The sequence below is a fragment of the Eucalyptus grandis genome, chromosome 9, assembly GCF_016545825.1.
Source record: "Eucalyptus grandis isolate ANBG69807.140 chromosome 9, ASM1654582v1, whole genome shotgun sequence".
Taxonomy (NCBI): Eukaryota; Viridiplantae; Streptophyta; class Magnoliopsida; order Myrtales; family Myrtaceae; genus Eucalyptus; species Eucalyptus grandis.
Window position 1 is genome coordinate 25,156,241 of NC_052620.1, and position 21,050 is coordinate 25,177,290.

General features: G+C 40.9%; 3 protein-coding genes across 3 annotated transcripts; 2 read left to right on the plus strand and 1 right to left on the minus strand.

The window, feature by feature from the left end:
• The first annotated feature begins 11,724 nt into the window (after positions 1-11,724).
• On the plus strand, positions 11,725-12,438 carry LOC120288477 (O-acyltransferase WSD1-like). The gene has a single exon (XM_039302478.1). The coding sequence runs from the start codon at positions 11,725-11,727 to the stop codon at positions 12,436-12,438; it is 714 nt and encodes a 237-aa protein (XP_039158412.1).
• Positions 12,439-13,792: 1,354 nt separating this feature from the next.
• On the plus strand, positions 13,793-15,080 carry LOC104420520 (O-acyltransferase WSD1-like). The gene is made up of 5 exons (XM_039301322.1): positions 13,793-13,886; positions 13,986-14,053; positions 14,161-14,373; positions 14,464-14,601; positions 14,720-15,080. Exons 1-5 carry the CDS (start codon positions 13,808-13,810, stop codon positions 14,879-14,881), a joined length of 660 nt encoding a protein of 219 aa, XP_039157256.1. The 5' UTR covers positions 13,793-13,807; the 3' UTR covers positions 14,882-15,080.
• A 1,935-nt stretch (positions 15,081-17,015) lies between these two features.
• LOC104418717 (O-acyltransferase WSD1-like) lies at positions 17,016-19,957 on the minus strand. Its single transcript, XM_010030132.3, has 6 exons — positions 18,698-19,957; positions 18,174-18,246; positions 18,010-18,077; positions 17,726-17,938; positions 17,498-17,635; positions 17,016-17,380 (listed from the first exon to the last, which is right to left on the minus strand). Exons 1-6 carry the CDS (start codon positions 19,451-19,453, stop codon positions 17,219-17,221), a joined length of 1,410 nt encoding a protein of 469 aa, XP_010028434.2. The 5' UTR covers positions 19,454-19,957; the 3' UTR covers positions 17,016-17,218.
• Between the last annotated feature and the right edge of the window lie 1,093 nt (positions 19,958-21,050).

A 21,050-nucleotide genomic window follows, 5' to 3' on the forward strand; every position in this document is an offset into this window, starting at 1 on the left:
AAACATATTCACAATTAATACATGCCCACGTGTCCATACTTCATAGGTCATAAATATATGGGTTATAAATAGCCAAACCATATTCTTGGAAAAATTGTTCAAAAAGTCAAAATTTTATTGTATAATAGCTTTAGCCTTAAACATTTCAATTGTGCTAATTTAGTCCAAAAATTTTTTAATAATTTTCCAATTCAGTCTTAAATTTTTTCAATTATGCCGATTTAGTCAAAACCCTTTAACAATTTACTAATTTACTCCTAAACCTTTTAATGCATTGCCAATTTTGTCTTCTCAACTAATTTTGGCCAGTAATTATTGATGTAGTGGTCTAGTGAATGTTGAATGTCCTACATGGCGCAGCCTTGGCTAACATGGACAATTTTTTTATTATTATTATTATTTTTTGGATAGGAAAAGCAAGAAAAGAAACGAAAAAAAAAACAATAAAAATAATAAAATTTGATTGTTTTTTAAATTTAAAAATCATTCACATTGGTGCCAACTGCACCACGTATGAAGACTAATATTGAATAGATCACCACATCAACGATTCACATTCACAATTGGCTAGAAGAACCGTTATTTGTAAGAAGGCTTAGAATTAAATTAGTAAATTATCTAAAGGTTGGGACTAAATTGACACAATTAAAAGGTTTTGGAATGAATTGACCGTTGTACAATAAGTTTAATGCTAAATTAACACAATTGAAATGTTCATGATTGAATTGGCCATTGTACAATAGGTGTAAGACTTTGTGGACAATTCCCTCCTCCCATTCTTTGTAAATCTTGATCAAACAATTAAAGAACTCAATGTTCTTGCAAAATTATCTTTATTTTTACTATTCTACAACTTATCTTTTCCGCTATATAGGTTTCTTTCAATTTTTGTACTTTAATTGTAGTTTGCAGATCTTTGTCATTGATTAAATTCTAATGTTGTATCTGTGTCACCGCACTTTGTTGTCAATTAAATTCTGGCAAAGATTCTTATATCATCATATCGTTGATTAAATTCCGTAAAAGTGTATATATTTCTTATGTTCCATTGATACAACATTTGTCTGGAATCACCACAAAACTTGTCTCCGCTTAATAAAAATCAAATACGAATTCCAGTGAAAGATATTTTGTCAATGATCTAATTTTGATTGAAAAAAGGGGCAATGAGATTAATTTTAAAAAAAAAAAAAAAAAAACTACGCTATCCGTCTCCTTCTCTTCTATATCTCTCAATTTTGTTGAAACTTCACGATTCCTTCATAGGTTTTTAGTTAACATTAAAACTTCATGAGGACGACGAGATAGTTGAAGCTCATTCTCCTCTATAACTCTTTGGTTCACGTCAAAAGTCAACGAAAGCAGCAAGAGACTCAAAACTCATTCTGCTTCATAACTCTATGGTTCAAGTTAAAGGTGCACAAAAGTAACAAGAGAGTCAAATCACTATACTTTTCAGTGTCGCGAAGTTGAATGATCATATTTTTTTTCTTACTAGATTTGGCATTCGCTGGCAGATCTACCGCATCAATGTTACTAGAGTTTATTCATTTCTTGTTATAGTTGAATGTGTGGATCTAGAATGTTGCAATGAGCTATTTTGCTATTTCATATTTAGATAGTGCAATAATCACGGATTGATTGATAAAGCTCATTTATGATTTAAGATTTAGATAGTACAATAATCACAATAATTGATGGGAGTTATCTTCGTCTGTACATTTGTGTTTTTTCAGCTATGAATCGTGAAAGATTCTTAGCATCTCCATTTGTGTAATTTCAAGTTTGCATCAAATAATGTATATAATATGGTATGAAAATATCTAAATTTATTTATGTTATTAATCAAATAGTAGATAAGATATAGCAAAATATTTTATATTCTAGTCTATCTAGTCCTATTTTGACTGAAACTTGAAACGGCAAAATGCAGCCTTAATGATGATTACGGTTGAGTTTGGGTTGGCTTGATTTTTTTTAATTTGAAAAGTTAGCTTTTACCTAACATCTCATGCATTCAATGCAAATTTGAGTCTTGAAAGCAAAATAAAATCCTAAAGGACAAAAGGACAAAATGGTATGATCTTCATTTTGACTATTTATGTAATATATGGGCTTTAAAACAAGAAAATAAAATAAAAAGAAAGAGTTTTTTTTTTTTTTTTTTTTGGTCGGGCTTCTACTCTATGCCTACTCTACACTCACTCTCAGACTTTTGCCCTGTCTCTTGCAAGGCGTGGGAGTCGAAACCCACTCTTGAAACTTACTCGTCCCCACCCCATTTCCCCCTGAGAATGTGGGGATTTGAACCCCTCACCTCCCCCTTCCATGTTGGAAGGGTGGCCACTGGGGCGGATCCCAGTGGTTAAAAAAAAAAAAAAGGGAGGCTGAAGAGAGTTGTGGAACCTTCAGCTAGGTTATAAAAAGAGAGAAAGAGGGAGAGAAAGAGAAGAATACCAGCAGAAGCAGGGGAAAACGTGAAACAGGGGAGAAGAGAGAAAGAAGGGAAAGGAAAAAGGGAAAAAGGGAAAAATTTGGCGTGCTCGTGATTTGGATGCCTCATCAAGCTGGCTCAAGTGTGTTTTGCAAGGCCGGTAAGAAATTGAAGCCTTTAATCACTTACTTGAAGCAATCGCCGCAATTATGGCTCGAAATTCAGATTTCTTGGATATTTGTGTGGCGAAGCCTAATTTTTGAGTCATTAAGTTGTATATTTTTTTAGAAATGGTACTTTGGGATGTTGTGAAGCTATAGCATCTTACAGATCGTGATTTGAGCTTACAGTTTGTTCGGAACAGAATTTTGAAGTTGAGGGTGCAATCTGGTACTATAACGAACAGTGGCTTCGAGTTTCTTTTTTTGTTGTTTTCGGTACTGTTATAGGGCGGCTGAGTTAGGGTTGTTGTTGTACGTTAAGAGAGCTTTTTAAAGACTATAAGACGGCTTGAAACGGAATTTTGTGCAGGAAGTTATGGCGTGACGAAGTTGGCGCATGGGCCGCGCCTAGCTGAAAATAATGGGTTTCCGCTAAATTGTGAGCTTTTGGGGCATGTAAGTGTCGTTTTATCGACTAATAGGCCTAATATAGGCGAGTCGTTATAAGAACATCCTTTTTACTTGGCCTTTTGATATTATTTTTTTCCGTTAATTGTTAGGGATCTGAATGCGTTGGTTCGTGTGAGCGTCGTAGTTGATTTTTGGCTTTTCCCAGGTGAGTGACACTATTTCTTCTTTGTATTTTAAACTCAAGTTTTGAGAAATGTGGTGGACTATATATTCCATGAGTTGATAATAAAAAAAAAAGCATATTTTGTTGCATAAAACAGGATCAAGCTATTACTGTCATTTTTGTTGTTCGAAGGGAGTTATATTCCGACTTCGATTTGAATGGTTATTTGAAAAAGGATTTGTGAAATTCTTTGTGAAATAATATTGAAATGTTTTGGAGAATGCTTTGATATTTATATATCGAATTTTGAGTTGTGATATGACTTCCTTTCTGATGTTGAATTACTGGATATTGTGATTGGTGGTTGGTGCTCAATATCGCTGTGGACCCTGAGGGGTGTGTGGGTATGCGCATACTATTCTAGGATATCATTGTGGGCCAAGCCACCGGCTCATAATAGGTGGAGACCTTGCCAAGGGAGAAATCTTGGTCGTCTTGTCACGGGCGTTACGCGTGACCATAATTAGACATTTGAGCATGAATTGGTCAATGAAGTGGACCATTAACATGTGATTTGAGTTTGGTCGATGGAGTGGACCATCGATATGATTTGATGAGATTAATCAATGAAATAGACCATTGATGCATGTTTTACGAGATTGACTAATGGACATGACCATTGGTACTTTCGGTATTCGAGTTATGATTTGGTATTATGATAAAGTGAGTTATGTTTGTGTTTTAAAATGTGCATAGTGATTTCTCGATCCGCTTAAAAGAAATGTGTTATTCACTGAGCCGTGGTTGCTCACTCCTCTCATCTACTTGTTTTTCAGGTTCTTCAACAAGTCGCGAATAGGCGTGAGCGTTCGTTCGGGGAGGACTTTTGTGGTGGAAACTTTTTTGTATGACTTGTGCATAGTTAATAGGTTTATAAGTTAGTCTTTGTAGAATGTTTATGTTTTGGTTTGGTGGATTGTAGAAATACTCTGATATTGTAACCAAATACCCTCTTTGTCATATATATATAGACGTATTTATGTTGATATCAGGTTGAATTGTGGTTATGTTGAGGCTGCGTCCTTGGGTGAAAGGATGGCCGTGTCATGCCCTTGTTCTAGTGGATTTGGGGTGTGACATTTGTTGGTATCAGAGCCTAGGTTTTGATTCGTTTGGGTAGATATGGGACGATGTGAGATTGTGTGATAGATTTTCTTAACGCATTAGCCTTTTAGATATTAAGTTGTAGCTCCGTTCTTGGATTCAAGTAATCATGCGTGACTCGGAGACGCTTGCTTCGTTTCGTAGAAATAGTAAAGGCAAGCAAGTTGTCACCCCTGATGCTAGAGACACGCCTCAAGCTTCTTGAGGTGCATCTTTAAGGAGGAGACGGGAGGATCGACGTGATGGAAGTCCTAACTCGCATGAAATCAGGGAAGTTAACCAACGGTCATTACCCCCAACTGACTTTGAGCAAGCCATGATTCATTGGTATCGTCAAGCAAAGGAATTAAGTGGAGATGGAGCTACTAGCTCATACACCTTTGCGCAATTCAAAGAGGCAAAACCACCCGCTTATGATGAGAAAGCTGATCCTCTTGCAGCTGAGCAGTGGACTAGAAAGATTGAAGGGATCTTTGAAGCTGAAGGTGTTCTCGAAGATAAGAAGGTTAGTTTTGCTTCTTGATACTTAGAAGGCGAGGCAGAGCATTGGTGGGAGGGAATGAGGTCAGCTCTCAAAGATAGGGGTGGTGCTATAGCTTGGGAGGACTTTAAGCAAGCTTTCAATGCCCAATTCTTCCCAGTGTCATTTCAGGCAAAAATGAAGAGTAATTTTATACATATATCTCAAGGCAACTCCACGGTTTTGGAGTATGCAGCCTGCTTTAATCAGATGAGTAGATTTGTTGAGCAATATGTGTCTAATAAGCAAAATAAAGCTGATCACTTTCAGAGGGGGCTCCGGTATGAAATTGGTTCTGCACTCACACCTCTAGCATTGACATCTTATAAAGACGTGTTGGAACGAGCCATCAAAGTGGAACAAAAGATTTTGGAACGTGACGAGCAAGGTGTACCTCAACATAAGAAGTTGAGATCCATTATCAGGATAGCAGCACCGGTGGCAGCGGAAAGAGGAAAGCTTTTAATCAGCCAGGAAAGCCCAGAATTCATAATAATTCAAGCCCTTGTACTACTTGTGGGAGGCGACTTAGCAGTCCTTGTTACTGCAAGAGAGGAGCATGTTTCACTTGTGGAAAAATGGGACATATGGCACGTGATTGTCCAGAACAAAAGAATGCCCCTGGAGATAGTAGAGTATGTTTTGTATGTGGACAACCTGGACATCGAGCCTATACTTGTTCTATGAGGAAGACAGCAGCTCCAGTTGATAGGTCACAAGAAGGCCAGCAAAGGCAAAGGATAACTGGGAAAGTTTTTACGATGACAGGAGAGGATGCAGCGACTTCTAATACAGTTGTTGCAGGTAATATTTCTATTGCCTTGCAACTTGCTTATGCATTGTTTGATCTTGGTGCCATGCATTCCTTTACTTCCATTGATTTTGCAAAGAAACTTGATGTGTTGCCTGAGCTTCTAAAATATGAATTGTGTATTGATACTCCCACTGGTGATTTCTTGATTGTTGATCGTGTTTTCAAAAATTGTTTGTTGCGAATTGATTATGCACCATTGCCTGTGGATTTGGTGGAGTTAAATATATGGGATTTCTATGTTATTCTAGGGATGGATTGGTTATCAAAATATTATGCCACTGTTGATTGTTATTCAAAGAAAGTTACTTTTCGACCTCCAAATCAACCCGAATTTTCTTTTTTGGGGAGTTATAAAGGCACTTTTCTGATGTTGATTTCAGCTATGCAAGCAAGAAAGCTTTTGAGAAAGGGTTGTTGCGGTTATTTGGCTTATGTAAAAGACACAAGTAAGGAGCCAGTAAAGCTAGGAAATGTTCATGTTGTCAAAGAATTTCCTGATGTATTTCCTGAAGATTTACCTGGCTTGCCTCCTAATAGAGAGATAGAGTTTTGTATCGATTTAATGCCTAGTACAACACCTATCTCTAAGACCCCATATTGGATGGCACCTTCTGAATTGAGTGAATTGAAAACACAACTGCAAGAGCTTTTGGATAAGGGTTTTATCAGGCCTAGTGTATCACCTTGGGGAGCTCCCGTTCTATTTGTGAAGAAGAAAGACGGTAGTATACGACTTTGCATAGATTATCGAGAACTTAACAAGGTGACGATCAAAAATAAATATCATTTACTTCGAATTGATGATTTATTTGATCAACTTCAAGGGGCTCAGGTATTTTCTAAGATCGACTTCCGTTCTGGGTATCATCAGTTGAAGATAAAAGTTGACGATGTGCCAAAGACCACTTTCAGAACAAGGTATGGGCATTATGAATTCATTGTCATGCCTTTTGGGTTAACGAATGCACCTGCAGCTTTCATGGATTTGATGAACAGGGTATTCAGGCAATTTCTTGACAGATTTATTATGGTATTCATTGATGATATTTTGGTGTATTCGAGGAGTTTGGGAGAACATGAACAACACTTGAGAGTTGTTTTACAAACTTTGCGTGAAAAGAAGTTGTATGCTAAATTTAGTAAGTGTGCCTGCTGGCTTGATCATATAGAATTCTTGGGTCATGTAATATCAAAGGATGGTATCTGAGTTGATCCAAAGAAAGTTGAAGCAGTTGTTCAATGGAATCGCCCTACCAATGTCACGGAGGTAAGAAGTTTTCTTGGGTTGTAGGTTATTACAAGAGATTTATAGAAGGGTTTTCTAAAATTGCCAGTCCACTTACTCACCTAACTCAGAAGGGAGTTAAATTTGTGTGGTCAGATCAATGTAAGCACAGTTTCCAAGAGTTAAAGAGGCAATTGGTGTCAGCTCCAATATTAACTTTGCTTTTAGGAACTTGTGGCTTTACAATTTATTGCGATGCATCTAAGGAAGGTTTAGCTTGTGTTCTTATGCAGGATGATAAAGTTGTGGCATATGCCTTTAGACAGTTGAAGACTCATGAGAAGAACTATCCTACTCATGATCTAGAGTTGCCGGCGGTTGTGTTTGCCTTAAAAATATGGCGGCACTACTTGTATGGTGAAAAATGTGAAGTCTTTACCGATCACAAAAGTTTGAAATATATTTTTACTCAGAAAGAACTTAACATGAGGCAGAGGAGATGGCTAGAACTTCTGAAAGATTATGACTTATCCATCAATTACCATCCAGGTAAAGCTAACGTGGTAGCCAATGCTTTGAGTCGCAAATCCTCTGGAAATATGGCAGCATTGCTCACTTCTCAAAAGCCTACTCTTGAAGATATGAGAAAGCTAGACCTGGAGGTTTTGGTCCATCAGCTTGGTGCTCAATTAGCTAATCTTCGAGTAGAACCGACATTGATTGACAGAATCAAGGCTAAACAAAATGAAGATCCTCAATTAAAGAAGATCAAAGAAGGTGTAGAAGCTGGGAAACAAGATGACTTTAGTATCCACGTAGATGGGTCATTGAGGTTTCGTGGTCGATTATGTGTTCCCAATGATTCAGAATTGAAAAAGGAGATATTACAAGAAGCTCATAGCACTAGATTCTCGATTCATCCTGGGAGCACCAAGATGTACAGGGATTTGAGAGGAAATTTTTGGTGGATCAATATGAAGAAAGATATTGTTAAGTTTGTCGACCAATGTCTAGTTTGCCAGCAAGTGAAAATTGAGCATCAGAAACCAGGTGGTCAGCTACACCCACTTGAAGTACCTAAATGGAAGTGGGAGCATATTACCATGGATTTCATTGTCGGCTTACCGAGGACGCCTAGTGGTAAGAATGCCATATGGGTGATTGTTGATCGATTAACTAAATCTGCACACTTTTTGTCTTATCAATTTGGTCTTTCACTTGAAGACATGGCGAAGCGATACGTCAATGAGATAGTGAGACTTCATGGAGTTCCAGTGAGTATTGTTTCCGATAGAGATCCCAAATTTGTGTCCAACTTTTGGAAGAGTTTACAAGGGGCGTTAGGTACTCAACTCAACTTTAGCATAGCTTTTCACCCACAAACAGATGGTCAATCGGAGAGAACTATTCAGACATTAGAGGATATGCTACGATCTTGCGTTATTGACTTTTCGTGGGATGAACATTTACACTTGGTAAAGTTTTCTTATAATAACAGCTATCATTCTAGTATTAAAATAACTCTTTTTGAAGCTTTGTATGGGCATAAATGTAGACTCTTGTTTGCTGGGATGATGTTGGTGAGAAAAGATTAACCGGCCCTGAATTCATACAACAATTAGAAGAGAAAATCAGACTCATTCGAGAGCGTTTGAAAACAGCACAAAACCGTCAGAAAAGTTATGCAGACCTTAAAAGGCGCAAAGTAGAATTTAATGTAGGAGACCATGTATTCTTGAGGTTTCTCCTATGAAGGGCGTCATGAGATTTGGCATGCATGGTAAATTAAGCCCAAGGTACATGGGACCATTTTTTATATTAGAAAAGATTGGTGAAGTTGCTTATAAATTGGCTCTACCATCAGCATTATCTGGAGTCCATAATGTATTCCATGTGTCCTTATTACGAAACTATGTGCCAAGTCCTGATCACGTTCTGGATTTTACACCGTTGAATTTGAGAGAAAATTTATCATATGAAGAGCAGACCATTCGTATTATCGATAAGAAGGATCAAGTGTTGCGATGACGCACTATTCCTTATGTGAAGATCCAATGGCAAAATCACACGGAGAGAGAGGCCACTTGGGAACTCGAGGAAGAGGCAAGGCGCAAATACCCTCGCTTGTTTCATGATTGACGTACTTGTAAATTTCGAGGACGAAATTTTTTTAAGGAGAGGAGAATGTAATATATGGGCTTTAAAACAAGAAAATAAAATAAAATAAAATAAAAAGAAAGAGTTTGAAAAGTCAAAAAGGGAGGCTGAAGAGAGTTGTGGAACCTTCGGCTAGGTTATAAAAAGAGAGAAAGAGAAGAATACCGGCAGAAGCAGAGGAAAACGTGAAACATGGGAGAAGAGAGAAATAAGAGAAAGGAAAAAGGGAAAAAGGGAAAAAAAATTGGCGCGCTCGTGATCTGGATGCCTCATCAAGCCGACTCAAGTGTGTTTTGCAAGGCTGGTAAGAAATTGAAGCCTTTAATCACTTACTTGAAGCAATCGCCGCAATTATGGCTCGAAATTCGGATTTCTTGGATATTTGTGTGGCGAAGCCCGATTTTTGAGTCGTTAAGTTGTATCTTTTTTAGAAATGGTACTTTGGGATGTTGTGAAGCTATAACATCTTACGGATCGTGATTTGAGCTTGCGGTTTGTTCGGAACAGAATTTTGAAGTTGGGGGTGCAATCTGGTACTGTAGCGAACAGTGGCTTCGAGTCTCTTTTTTTGTTGTTTTTGGTACTATTTTGGGGCGGCTGAGTTGGGGTTGTTGTTGTACGTTAAGAGAACTTTCTAAAGACTATAAGATGGCTTGAAACAAAATTTTGTGGAGGAAGTTATGGCATGACGAAGTTGGCGCATGGGCCGCGCCTAGCTGAAAATGACAGGTTTCCGCTAAATTGTGAGCTTTTGGGGCGCATAGGTGTCGTTTTATCAACTAATAGACCTAGTATAGGCCAGTCGTTATAAGAATATCCTTTTTACTTGGCCTTTTGATATTTTTTTTTCGTTAATTGTTAGGGATCCAAATGCGTTGATTCGTATGAGCGTCGTAGTTGATTTTTGGCTTTTCCCAGGTGAGTGACACTATTTCTTCTTTGTATTTTAAACTCATGTTTTGAGAAATGTGGTGGACTATATATTCCATGACTTGATTAAAAAAAAAGCATATTTTGTTGCATAAAACAGGATCGAGTTATTACTGTCATTTTTGTTATTTGAAGGGAGTTATATTCCGACTTCGATTTGAATGGTTGTTTGAAAAAGGATTTGTGAAATTCTTTGTGAAAGAATCTTGAAATGTTTTGGAGAATGCTTTAATATTTATATATCGAATTTTGAGTTGTGATATGACTTCCTTTCTAATGTTGAATTACTGGATATTGTGATTGGTGGTTGGTGCTCAATGTCGCTATGGACCCTGAGGGGTATGTGGGTATACGCATACTATTTTAGGATATCCTTGTGGGCCAAGCCACCGGCTAATAATAGGTGGAGACCTTGCCAATGGGGGAATCTTGGTCGTCTTGTCACGGGCATTACGCGTGACCATGGTTAGACATTTGAGTATGAATTGGTCAATGGAGTGGACCATTAACATGTGATTTGAGTTTGGTCAATGGAGTGGACCATCGATATGATTTGATGAGATTAATCAATGAAATAGACTATTGATGCATGTTTTACGAGATTGACTAATGAACTCGACCATTGGTACTTTCGGTATTTGAGTTATGATTTGGTATTGTGATAAAGTGAGTTATGTTTGTGTTTTAAAATGTGCATAGTGATTTCTCGATCCGCTTAGAAGAAATGTGTTACTCACTGAGCCGTGGTAGCTCACTCCTCTCATCTACTTGTTTTTCAGGTTCTTCAACGAGTCGCGAATAGGCGTGAGCGTTCGTTCAGGGAGGACTTTTGTGGTGGAAACTTTTTTGTATGACTTATGCATAGTTAATAGGTTTATAAGTTAGTCTTTGTAGAATATGTTTTGGTTTGGTGGATTGTAGAAATACTTTGATATTGTAACCAAATATCATTTTTGTCATATATATATATGGACGTATATATATTGATATCAAGTTGAATTTTGGTTATATTAAGGCTGCGTCCTTTGGTGAAAGGACAGCTGTGTCATGCCCTTGTTCTAGTGGATTTGGGGTGTGACAATTTACAATCAAGCACACGGTACCATTCATCTTATAGCGTGTAAATATGCCTAACTAAAGTAGGAACACGAAAGATTGTTGATATCCAGATGGTCCATTGGATACATAATTTGAGATACAAAGAGAATGGCATGAGAGATACGAAACAAGTTGACTGATGAAATTCATATACAAAACAATGTAAAAGCTAGGATCTTTTCGAATGGTTTGATCTTTGATTACCCCGCAAAAGATTCATGAAACTGACTTCTTCGCAAGCCGACAATGTACTCGACCTTTTCATGCACGTGTTAAAGCCTCTCTTAGCTGTCGTTTTCAAGGAGGCGGTTTGCCATTACCCCGTTTGGGATTGGCTCCGAGGGACAGTTTAATGACCTGTCCAGGTCTGCATCGAATTAATAAATGCTTGGCGAAAAGATGCTCGCACAGGCTAAGATCCAAGCCTCGCGCAATCTCGCCTGAAAATCATAAATCGGACATCTCGCACTCCTCCCCCCTCCCCACCATACAAACAAAAGCTTCGATTTTTAGACTACTCCTTTAGATTCTGATTCGTGTTTTTATCCATTCAAGAAGTACTGACTTCGTAAGATCAGGCACTGTCGTGATTCTCCCGCCATTCCATCCGTACTGAAAATTCCCTCCTTTTCGATCTTCACGCAGGCATGTGGTCCCCGGAGAACGGCTCCGACGAGCCCCTCACACCGGTAGGGCGCCTGTTACTCCAGAAGGAGATGAACCAGGTGATCTACTACGCCTTTGGCATGAAGCAACCCCTCGATGTGGACGCCCTCAAGTTGGCGATCCAGAGCTGCCCCACGTTTATGCACCCCAGGTTTTGCAGTCTCTTGGTGCGGGACTCCGCAGGTCGAGAGCACTGGAGGAGGACCCGCGTGGAAATTGACCGCCATGTCGTCCCGGTCCACGGCCCCATCGCCGAAGGCCTCTCTGATGAGGCAACAGTCAACGAGTTCCTCGCCGACCTGTCCACTGACTCGCCAGGGCTCATGGGGGACGACAAGCCCCTATGGGACGTCCACCTCCTGATGGCCCACCAGTGCATGGTGTTACGGATTCACCATGCACTTGGTGACGGGATCTCATTGGTTTCCTCGTTCCTGGCAGGGTCCCGACAGGTGGACGACCCAGAGGCGCTGCCAACGATTGGTCCTCCATCGTCAACGATGGGGAGGAGAAGCGACGGTGGCGGCGAGTGGTGGAAGGCAGCAGTGAGGGTGTTGGAGGTGGTGTGGTTCACGGTAGTTTTTGTAGTGGAGTTTGTGCTGAGGATCATGTGGGTGAGCGATTGGACGACGCCGGTGAGTGGTGGCGCAGGGGTGGAACTCTGGCCACGGCGAGGTTTTCGCTGGAGGATATGAAGGTGGTCAAGTCAGCAGTCGCTAATGCGGTAAGTTCCACGTGTTTATCGCCCAAAAAGAATAATAGCACCGCTGATTCAAGACTTTCCTAATTTGTTCAATCTTCACTTTATACATAATTTCTTTTTCCCAATGTGATCCCTATTAATATTTTTGTTCAAATTAAACTTTTCATTTAAGAAAAGGTATGACAAGCGGTTGAATGATGATGTAATGGAGCCGTTGCGTATATATAGTTTTGTTTTAGTAACAGAAAAACAACCATATTTAAAAGGTTTAGGACGCGTTTGATAACGATTCTATTTCGAGAAACAATTTTTATGAGAAGTGATTTTTTTTGTTTCCATTCATGGCAACAATTTCTGAGTATAAAAACGCGCTTAATAACTGCAAAAAATTTCTATTCCCGGGATAAAAATGTGTTTGATAAAATTGATTTTGTTATTTCTTTTAATTTTTTAATACTTTATTATATTTTTCCTTCTTTTTTTCCCTTCTTCCTCCTTTGTGACCGATCGCTGGCCACGACGGTGGCCGACGGTCGATGACCAGCTGGGTAAGGTCCAGGGAGCTCGCCGGAGCCTCGCTGTAGCCTCGGTGGCCAGGCGAGCCTCGTTAGGCCACTGGTGAGGCTCGACCTCGCCCGAGCAACGCGGGGTTGGCCTTGCCCTAGCTTGGCGAGTTCAAGCCTCGCACCGGCCGGCAAGGCTCAACCTCGCCTTGGCTAGGCAAGGTCAACCTCACCTACTCGCTCAGATTTCTATTAGTTTTCATTAAATTGGATTAATGCCAAGAAAAACATCACAAATCAATACACCTGTGACAAACTGAGGATAAAATCATAAACTGGTACATTCATCAACTATTATCTATCATTCAACTTGGCAATTTGATAGTAAAATTTAACGGAAACTAATAAAAATAAAGCTGTCATAGGTGTATTAATTTGAAAATTTTGATTGTCAAAAGAATTATTTATAGTAAATCTGTAATAGGTGTATAAGTTTAGGGTTTTTCGGGTATTAACCCCATTTAAAATGCAAAAAATAAGAAAAGTTGAAGCTTATAAAGAAAGAGCAACAGAAACCGCAGATCCTCGACACGCGCTGTTGCCAATTTCGGGGGCTGGCCGGGTTCGCTCGAATGACCGCCGGGGTCGACTGATCTTGACAAGTGCTAGCCAGGGGTTTGCACGACTCTCTCGAGCGCGACCAATACTCCATTCATAGGTCATTTATCTTTAGAGGAAGAATACTACATGCTTTTCTTGTATTTCATGACTACCAATGCATTTTGTTGTAGTCAACTTCCAGATGATCAATATTCCATGCTAATACCAAATGATGATGAATCTCATTCACTGCTCCAAATGCAGACCATTAATGATGTTCTCCTCGGGATCATATCAGTCGGCTTGTTCAAATACATCGACCACCAGTCTCCCAATGGTAAAAAACGAATGGCTTTTCCGAACATACACTCTGATTTTTGTCGTATCAAAGATGATGAATCTCCGAAGACTAAAAATGCTCATTTGCCTTTGTCAGCCGTGCGGGAAGGGACTCGAATAACGGGAGTGGCGGCTGTTAACTTGCGAGAACAGCAGGGATTGCAGGCGGGTCTCGCTGCTGTTCCTCGTTTCTCTTTTCTTTCATGATCTCACTTCCTTTTTCGCCTTTTAACTGAAGTTGACTGAATCAAGTGTGATGTGGTATTAACCAGGAACTATCCAATTTGATGGAAGGCAACCCGGGACTGAGGTGGGGCAACAAGGTCGGGATTATCCTCCTCCCCGTTCACTACAGTAGAAGCTGTGGCGACCCTCTCGAATACCTGAGAAAAGCTAAGTCGATAATGGACCGGAAGAAGAAATCCCTGGAGGCTCACTTCTCCTACAAAATCATGGATATGGACATGACTTATCTAGGAGCACATGTAAGGATCAGTTTGCGCTTCTGCAATTCGGAAAACAAAACGACAATAAGCTGACAAATGCGCAATCTGTCTCTGTTTTTGCTGATGCAGGTCGCAAGCCTGCTCAGCTACGGGATCTGCTGCAACACCACGTTCAGCATCTCAAACATGTTTGGGCCACAAGAGGAGATCACGTTTGGGGGGAATCCCATCACGTACATAAGGGTGAACATCTCGAGTTTACCCCACGTAAGGCTCCAAAATACTCGCGCCTCATCGTTTTTCTCTTTTCCTTCTTTTTCTGCGGTATCTAGAACGAAATCTTTATCAGGACTGATGTGGGGTGTTTGAGAGGCGATGCATGCAGGCACTCACGATGCACATGGTGAGCTATGCGGAGAGGGCGGACATGCAATTTCTGGTGGCCAAGGACATCATCCACGACCCTGATTTTCTTGCCAAGTGCTTTGAGGATGCTTTACTCGAAATGAAAGCAGCAGCTTCTACTGCCTTGAACTCGAAGAAGTAAACAGGGAAACATTCCTGTGAGGTTAGGAGGGGAAAATCTGTATTTTATTCTTATAGATGTGGGATTATACACGGGGATAAAAAGAATTGATCCCATTTGTATGACGTTCTATTGGGATGGGAAGAACCATTTTAGGCCATCAATCTGAATTTCGTCTTATGTCTTACTTGATTGATGAAGTTAGTAGGGTGTTGCTCGAGCTCAGGATCCATCCACTCTAAGTTGAGCTCCAAGCAATTGAAAAGAGAAATAAAGAGAACAAAGCCGATTGTATGGCAAATAAAGCTAGGTACACAGAATTTTAAGATGATGGGACAAGTTTATGTTATTTGAATGTCCTCTTATGTTTACCTTTGATCACATCACTTTAACACACAATTTCTCTATCAATCTTAAGCATCTAACATCGAAAATTATTGCTTGCCGTATTTAGTTGACTTACAACAGCCGTGCATTGATGATGGAAGTCTCAACTGCTGCATGTATTTATTTATTTTTTTCGATGTGATTGAATGTAGACAAAAGTGGACATTCAAATAGAAGAAACCTAACCACTGGGGTTCGCCCCAGTGGCCACCCTTCCAACTTGGAAGGGGGAGGTGGGGGATTCAAATCCCATCCTTCTTAGGGGGGATTAAAGTGGGGACGATTTCATTTCAGGAGTGGGTTTCGACTCCCACGCTCTGTAAGGAGGCAGGGCAAAAGTCTGAGAATTAGTGTTAGAGTAGGATTAGAGTAGGACCGACCAAAAAAAAAAAGAAAAAGAAACCTGTCGCATTGTTTTAAAAATTAATGTACCTAGCTTCATTTGCCATCAATATTGCACACCTAATATTAGAAATTATTGCTGTCGTATTTAGTTGGTTTACAACAGTTGTGCATTGATGATGGATGTCTCAACTACTCTACACATGTTTCATTCTTTTTCCCATTTTTTGTTAAAACAAGCTTTGGCCGTATGTGGCTTCAGAAGGGACTTTGGGTCTTCAATGTCTTTTGACTGAAAATTGTAGTGTTTTGGTAAAATTTTTGTGGATCACTTCGACTCAAAGCTACCATTGGCTAAGCCTAGAGCCCAAGGCAACTCCTCCCAATTTTTGGCTTTGCAGTGTTCTCGAATTTTTTCATTTTAAGGTCAGCAGATAACATTTTCTAATACCTATTTCCTATCTTTCCCTCGTTTCTATTGTTCTTCGTCTCTCTCAACACCGTTCGCTCTGAATTCCGGTCGACGTAAGGCCAAAGTCGATGGTCATTGGGAGACGGTTGACGGTTGACGATTGCCGAGATTTGAGTTTGCGGGATTTGGGTTCATTTTCTCCCTTGTTGTTCATCTTCTACCAAGGTAAATACACAAGAAGTGCCAAAAGTTATGTACGGCGCTCACTTTGATATCAAAAGTTTCTTTTGGATCACGTGTCACTTTTTTTAACGATCACTTAAGTGTTAACTTTGATCAATATTGTCGAAAATCCAACGTAGTTATATTTCATTAATTTTTTGAATCTATGTGGCTTACCGGCATGGCCAATCAGCATATAACACCTAAACAATGCCGTGTAGACAAATTAACGAGTGATTATTTAAGTGCAAAAAATTATATATATGGATCAATTGAGTGCTACTTATTTATTAAAAGTGATTACTTAAGTGCCGGTCGTTAGTAAAAAAAGATCACTTTAGTGCCAATCATTGTTAAAAAGTGATCGCTTCAGTGACAATTTTATTTAAAAGGTGATTATTGTGCGACGTCATTTTGGACACCCACATGGACTGGATTTTTTTAAAAATGTGTCAAATCATATTAAATTTTAATTATAACTGTCATGTAATCAATTTGGCTAGAATATCTCACTAGAGGCACTTAAGTGATCATTTTTTCTTCAATTTGGTACTTAAGTGAGTCGGTAAAAACTTTGATACCAAAACGAAAGCCGTGCACAACTTTTGGGACTTTTAGTGTACTTACCCTCTAGATCAATTGTAGACATAAATGGACATTTAAATAATAAAAAATAGTCCCATCGTTTTGAAGTTAATATACCTAGCTTTATTCGCCGTACAGTCGACTTTATTCTCTTCATTTCTCTTTTCAATTGCTGGGAGCTCAACATCGTGTGGATAGGCCCCAAGCTAGAGGAACACCCTACTAACTTCATTGACAAGTAAGACATAAGACGAAATTCAGATTGATGGCCTAAAATGGTTCTTCTTGTCCCAATAGAACATCATATAGGTGGGATCAATTTTCTTTTTTTTAATCCCTGTGTATAATCACACATGTGAAAGAATACGATACAGATGTCCCTTCCTAACATCACAAGAATGTTTATCTATTTACTTCTTCGAGTTCACGGTAGTAGAAGCTGCTGCTTTCATTTCGAGCAAAGCATCCTCAAAGCACTTGGCCAGAAAATCAGGGTCGGGGATGATGTCCTTAGCCACCAGAATCTGCATGTCCGCCCTCCCCGCATAGCTCACCATGTGCATCGTGAGCGCCTGCATACATCGCCTCTCAAACACCCCACATCAGTCCTGATAAAGATTCAATTCTAGACACTGCAGACAAGAAGGAGAAAGGAAGAACGATGAGGCGAGAGTAGCCTGGAGCCTTACGTGAGGTAAACTCGAGGAGTTTGCCCTTATGTACGTGATGGGGTTGCCCACGACTGCGATCTCCTCGTGTGGGCCGAGCACGTTCGAGATGGTGAACGTGGTGTTGCAGACAATCCTGTAGTTGAGTAGGCTTGCGATCTGCATCAACCAAAAACCAGATAGATTGCGAGTTTGTCAACTTATTCTCATTCTGTTTCCCGAATTGCAGAAGCCTGAGTTGATCCTTACACGTGCTCCTAGATAAGTCATGGCGATATCCCCGATTTTGTAGGAGAGGTAAGCCTCCAGGGACTTCTTCTTCCGGTCGATCATCGACTTGGCTTTTCTCAGGTATTCGAGAGGATCGCCGGAGCTTCTGTGGTAGTGAACGGGGAGAAGGAGAATCCCAAACTTGTTGCCCCACCGCAGTCCCGGGTTGCCTTTCATCAAATTGGATAGTTCCTGATTAATATCAACACCACACTTCAATTCAATCCACTTCAGTTAGAAGGCCAGAAAAAAGAGAGACTTACCTGCAATCCCGGCTGTTCTCGCAGATTAACCATTGCCACCCCGGTTATTCGAGTCCCTTCCCGCACGGCTGACAAAGGCAAATGAGCAGTTTACTCAGTCGAGATTCATCCTTTGAATCGACAAAAAATAGAGTGAATTATCAGAAGTGCTATTCCTATTTTACCGTCGGGAGATCGGTGGTCCAAGTATCTGAACAAGCCTGCCGATATGATCCCGAATAGAACATCGTTAATGGTCTGCATTTGCAGCAATGAATGAGATTCATAATCTGGAACTTGAGTATATCAAAATGCATTGGTAGCCATGAAATACAAGAAATCCCGGCCGTGAGAGTCGTGCAAACCCGGGCGAGCACTCGCTGGCGTCAGTCGACCCCAGAGGCATTCAAGTAATCCCGGCCGCCCCTGCGATCGGCAATGACTCTTGCTGGGAATTTGCGGTATCTGTTTCTCTTTCCTTTTTAAGTTTCAACTTTTTTCATTAACCACGTCATCAATTAACGGCGATTTAAGGGCCTGTCATACCATTTTTAATGGAAAAATTAATTTGAACAAAAATGTTGATAGAGATCACATTGAAAAAAAAAATGTGGATAAAGTCAAGATTGAACAAATTAGAAAAATATTGAATCTGACGTGCTATTATTCTTTTTGGACGATGAACAAGCAATAGAACTTTAGAACTTACCGCATTAGCGACCGCTGACTTGACCACTTTCATGTCCTCCAGCCGAAACCTCGCCGTGGCCAGCTTCCTCGGCCAGAGTTCCACCCCTGCGCCGCCGCTGACCGGCGTCTTCCGATCGCTCACCCACATGCTCCGCAGCACGAACTCCACTACGAAGACCAACGTGAACCACACCACCCCCAACACCCTCTCTACCGCCTTCCACCACTCGCCGCCGCCGCCACCCCTCCTCCTCTTACCCGACGACGGTGGACCGATCGTCGGCAGCGCCTCAGGGTCGTCCACCCGCCGGCACGACGCCAGGAACATCGACATCAGCGAGATCCCGTCGCCGAGTGCGTGGTGGATCCGGAACACCAGGCACCGGTGGGCCATCAGGAGGTGGACGTCCCACAGGGGCTTATCGTCGCCCAGGAGCCCCGGCGAGTCGGTGGACAGGTCGGCGAGGTACTCGTTGACCGCCGCCTCGTCGGAGAGGCCGTCGGCGACGGGCCCGTGGACCACGACGACGTGGCGGTCCATGTCCACACGGGTCCTTCTCCAGTGCTCCCGGCCCGCAGAGTCCCGCACCATGAGGCTGCAGAACCTAGGGTGCTTCACCATGAGGGAGCTCTGGATCGCCGACTTGAGGGCGTCGACGTCGAGGGGGTGCTTCACGCCGACGACGCAGTAGATCACCTGGTTCATCTCCTTCTGGAGGAACAGGCGCCCCGCCGGAGTCAGGGGCTCGTCGGGCCCGATCTCCGGCGACCACATGCCCGCGCGAAGATCGAGAAGGAGGGGATCTCCAGTACGGTTGGGGGACGGCGAGGAAACCACAGCAGCAGCGCCGGCTCGTAGGAAGTCAGAACTTGTCGAACGAATAAAAACACGAATCGGAATCTAAATGGGTAGTCCCAAAATCGAAACTTTCGTACGTTTCTTGACCGAAGAACCGATCGATCGGACTTTGACTTTTGTGGGTCAGTGGTGGGGAAGGCGGAGGAGTGCGGGACCGTTGGATTTGGAATTTTCCGGCGAGATTGCGTGAGGCTCCGGTGTGCGGCTTCAAGATGGAAGAAGAGACGTAGAGATGATGTCCACAGAAGGGGGTTTTGTCTCGACGCAGCGAGAGGCGCTGGTGCGAGATGGCGAGCGTCGACAAGCCGGCCTCTTCTTTGACTCGATTGGTTCCGGCTCCTCCGGATCATCTTTTCGCCGACCATTTATTGATTCGATGTGGTCTTTTTCTGGTAAAAGAACGACAGCTGAGATGCTCTTACAGTAACGTGTGAAAGGATGGTCGATTACATCGTGAGCAATGCGAAGTAATATGTTTTCTATGAATTTCGTAAGTCAACTTATTCCATGTCTCTTATGTCTTTCTCTTTGTATGTTAAGTTTTGTAGCCGCCGCGTTCCTACTTTAGTTAGGCATGTCCTTTTTTTAGGTCAGTTAGTCAGGCATATCTATATACTATAAGACCGTACTACTTGCTCCACTGTAAATACTCTAAATGAAGATTGGATTAGTCCTTTCTTCCCTTAAGATTTTCTTTTGATTTTACAACTCAAATTTGTCTTGGATTCATGGGACGTTTAAGTAAAAACAAACTTTTCAAATCAATGAGATCGAGCCAACCCAAACTCAATGGAAAAAGTCTTAAAAAGTTCTAAACTCGTTGCATTAATATTAATTTAATCATAAACATTTTAATGATGTCAATTTAATCTTAAAATATTTAATTCGATGCTAATTTAGTCCGTTTGGCTAATTTTCACCGGATTTTCCTAACATAGATGTCGATCGGTTTACGTGGCACAACGATATTAACGTCGACAAATTTTATTATTTTAATATTCTTTTTATTCTTTTATTTTATTATTTTCTTCACTCTTTTTTTTCCTTTGTTTTTTTTTTTTTCCTTTCCTTCTTCCTCCAATCACTAATCAAAGGCGAGGGCAAGCCTCACCATGAATAGGCGAGGCTTGAACGTTGCTAGATCCAAAAGGTCGTGCCTTACCCAACCTCCAACAAGCTAGCCGGTGGCCGATGAGGTTGTGGTCGACCAATTAGAGGAAGATTGAGAATTGTGACCTTTTAGGCAACTTTTTTAAGAGTACGATATAGCTATTTATAACCCATAATTAACAATTACAACTTTGGAATTCAAATAAACAAATAACAACAGTTACAAAAAGTATTGGGATTCACTAACTTTATTATCTAGAAAGTTTATTTACATGAAGTTATAAAATCCCTAAATTAACGACAACAAAACATAACTCCTTACCAATTAGGCAATTACATCTAGGATAGTCGGCTTTTGGGTAGGATGATTTTCAAGAATTGACATTGTGACTCTCGATTCTAA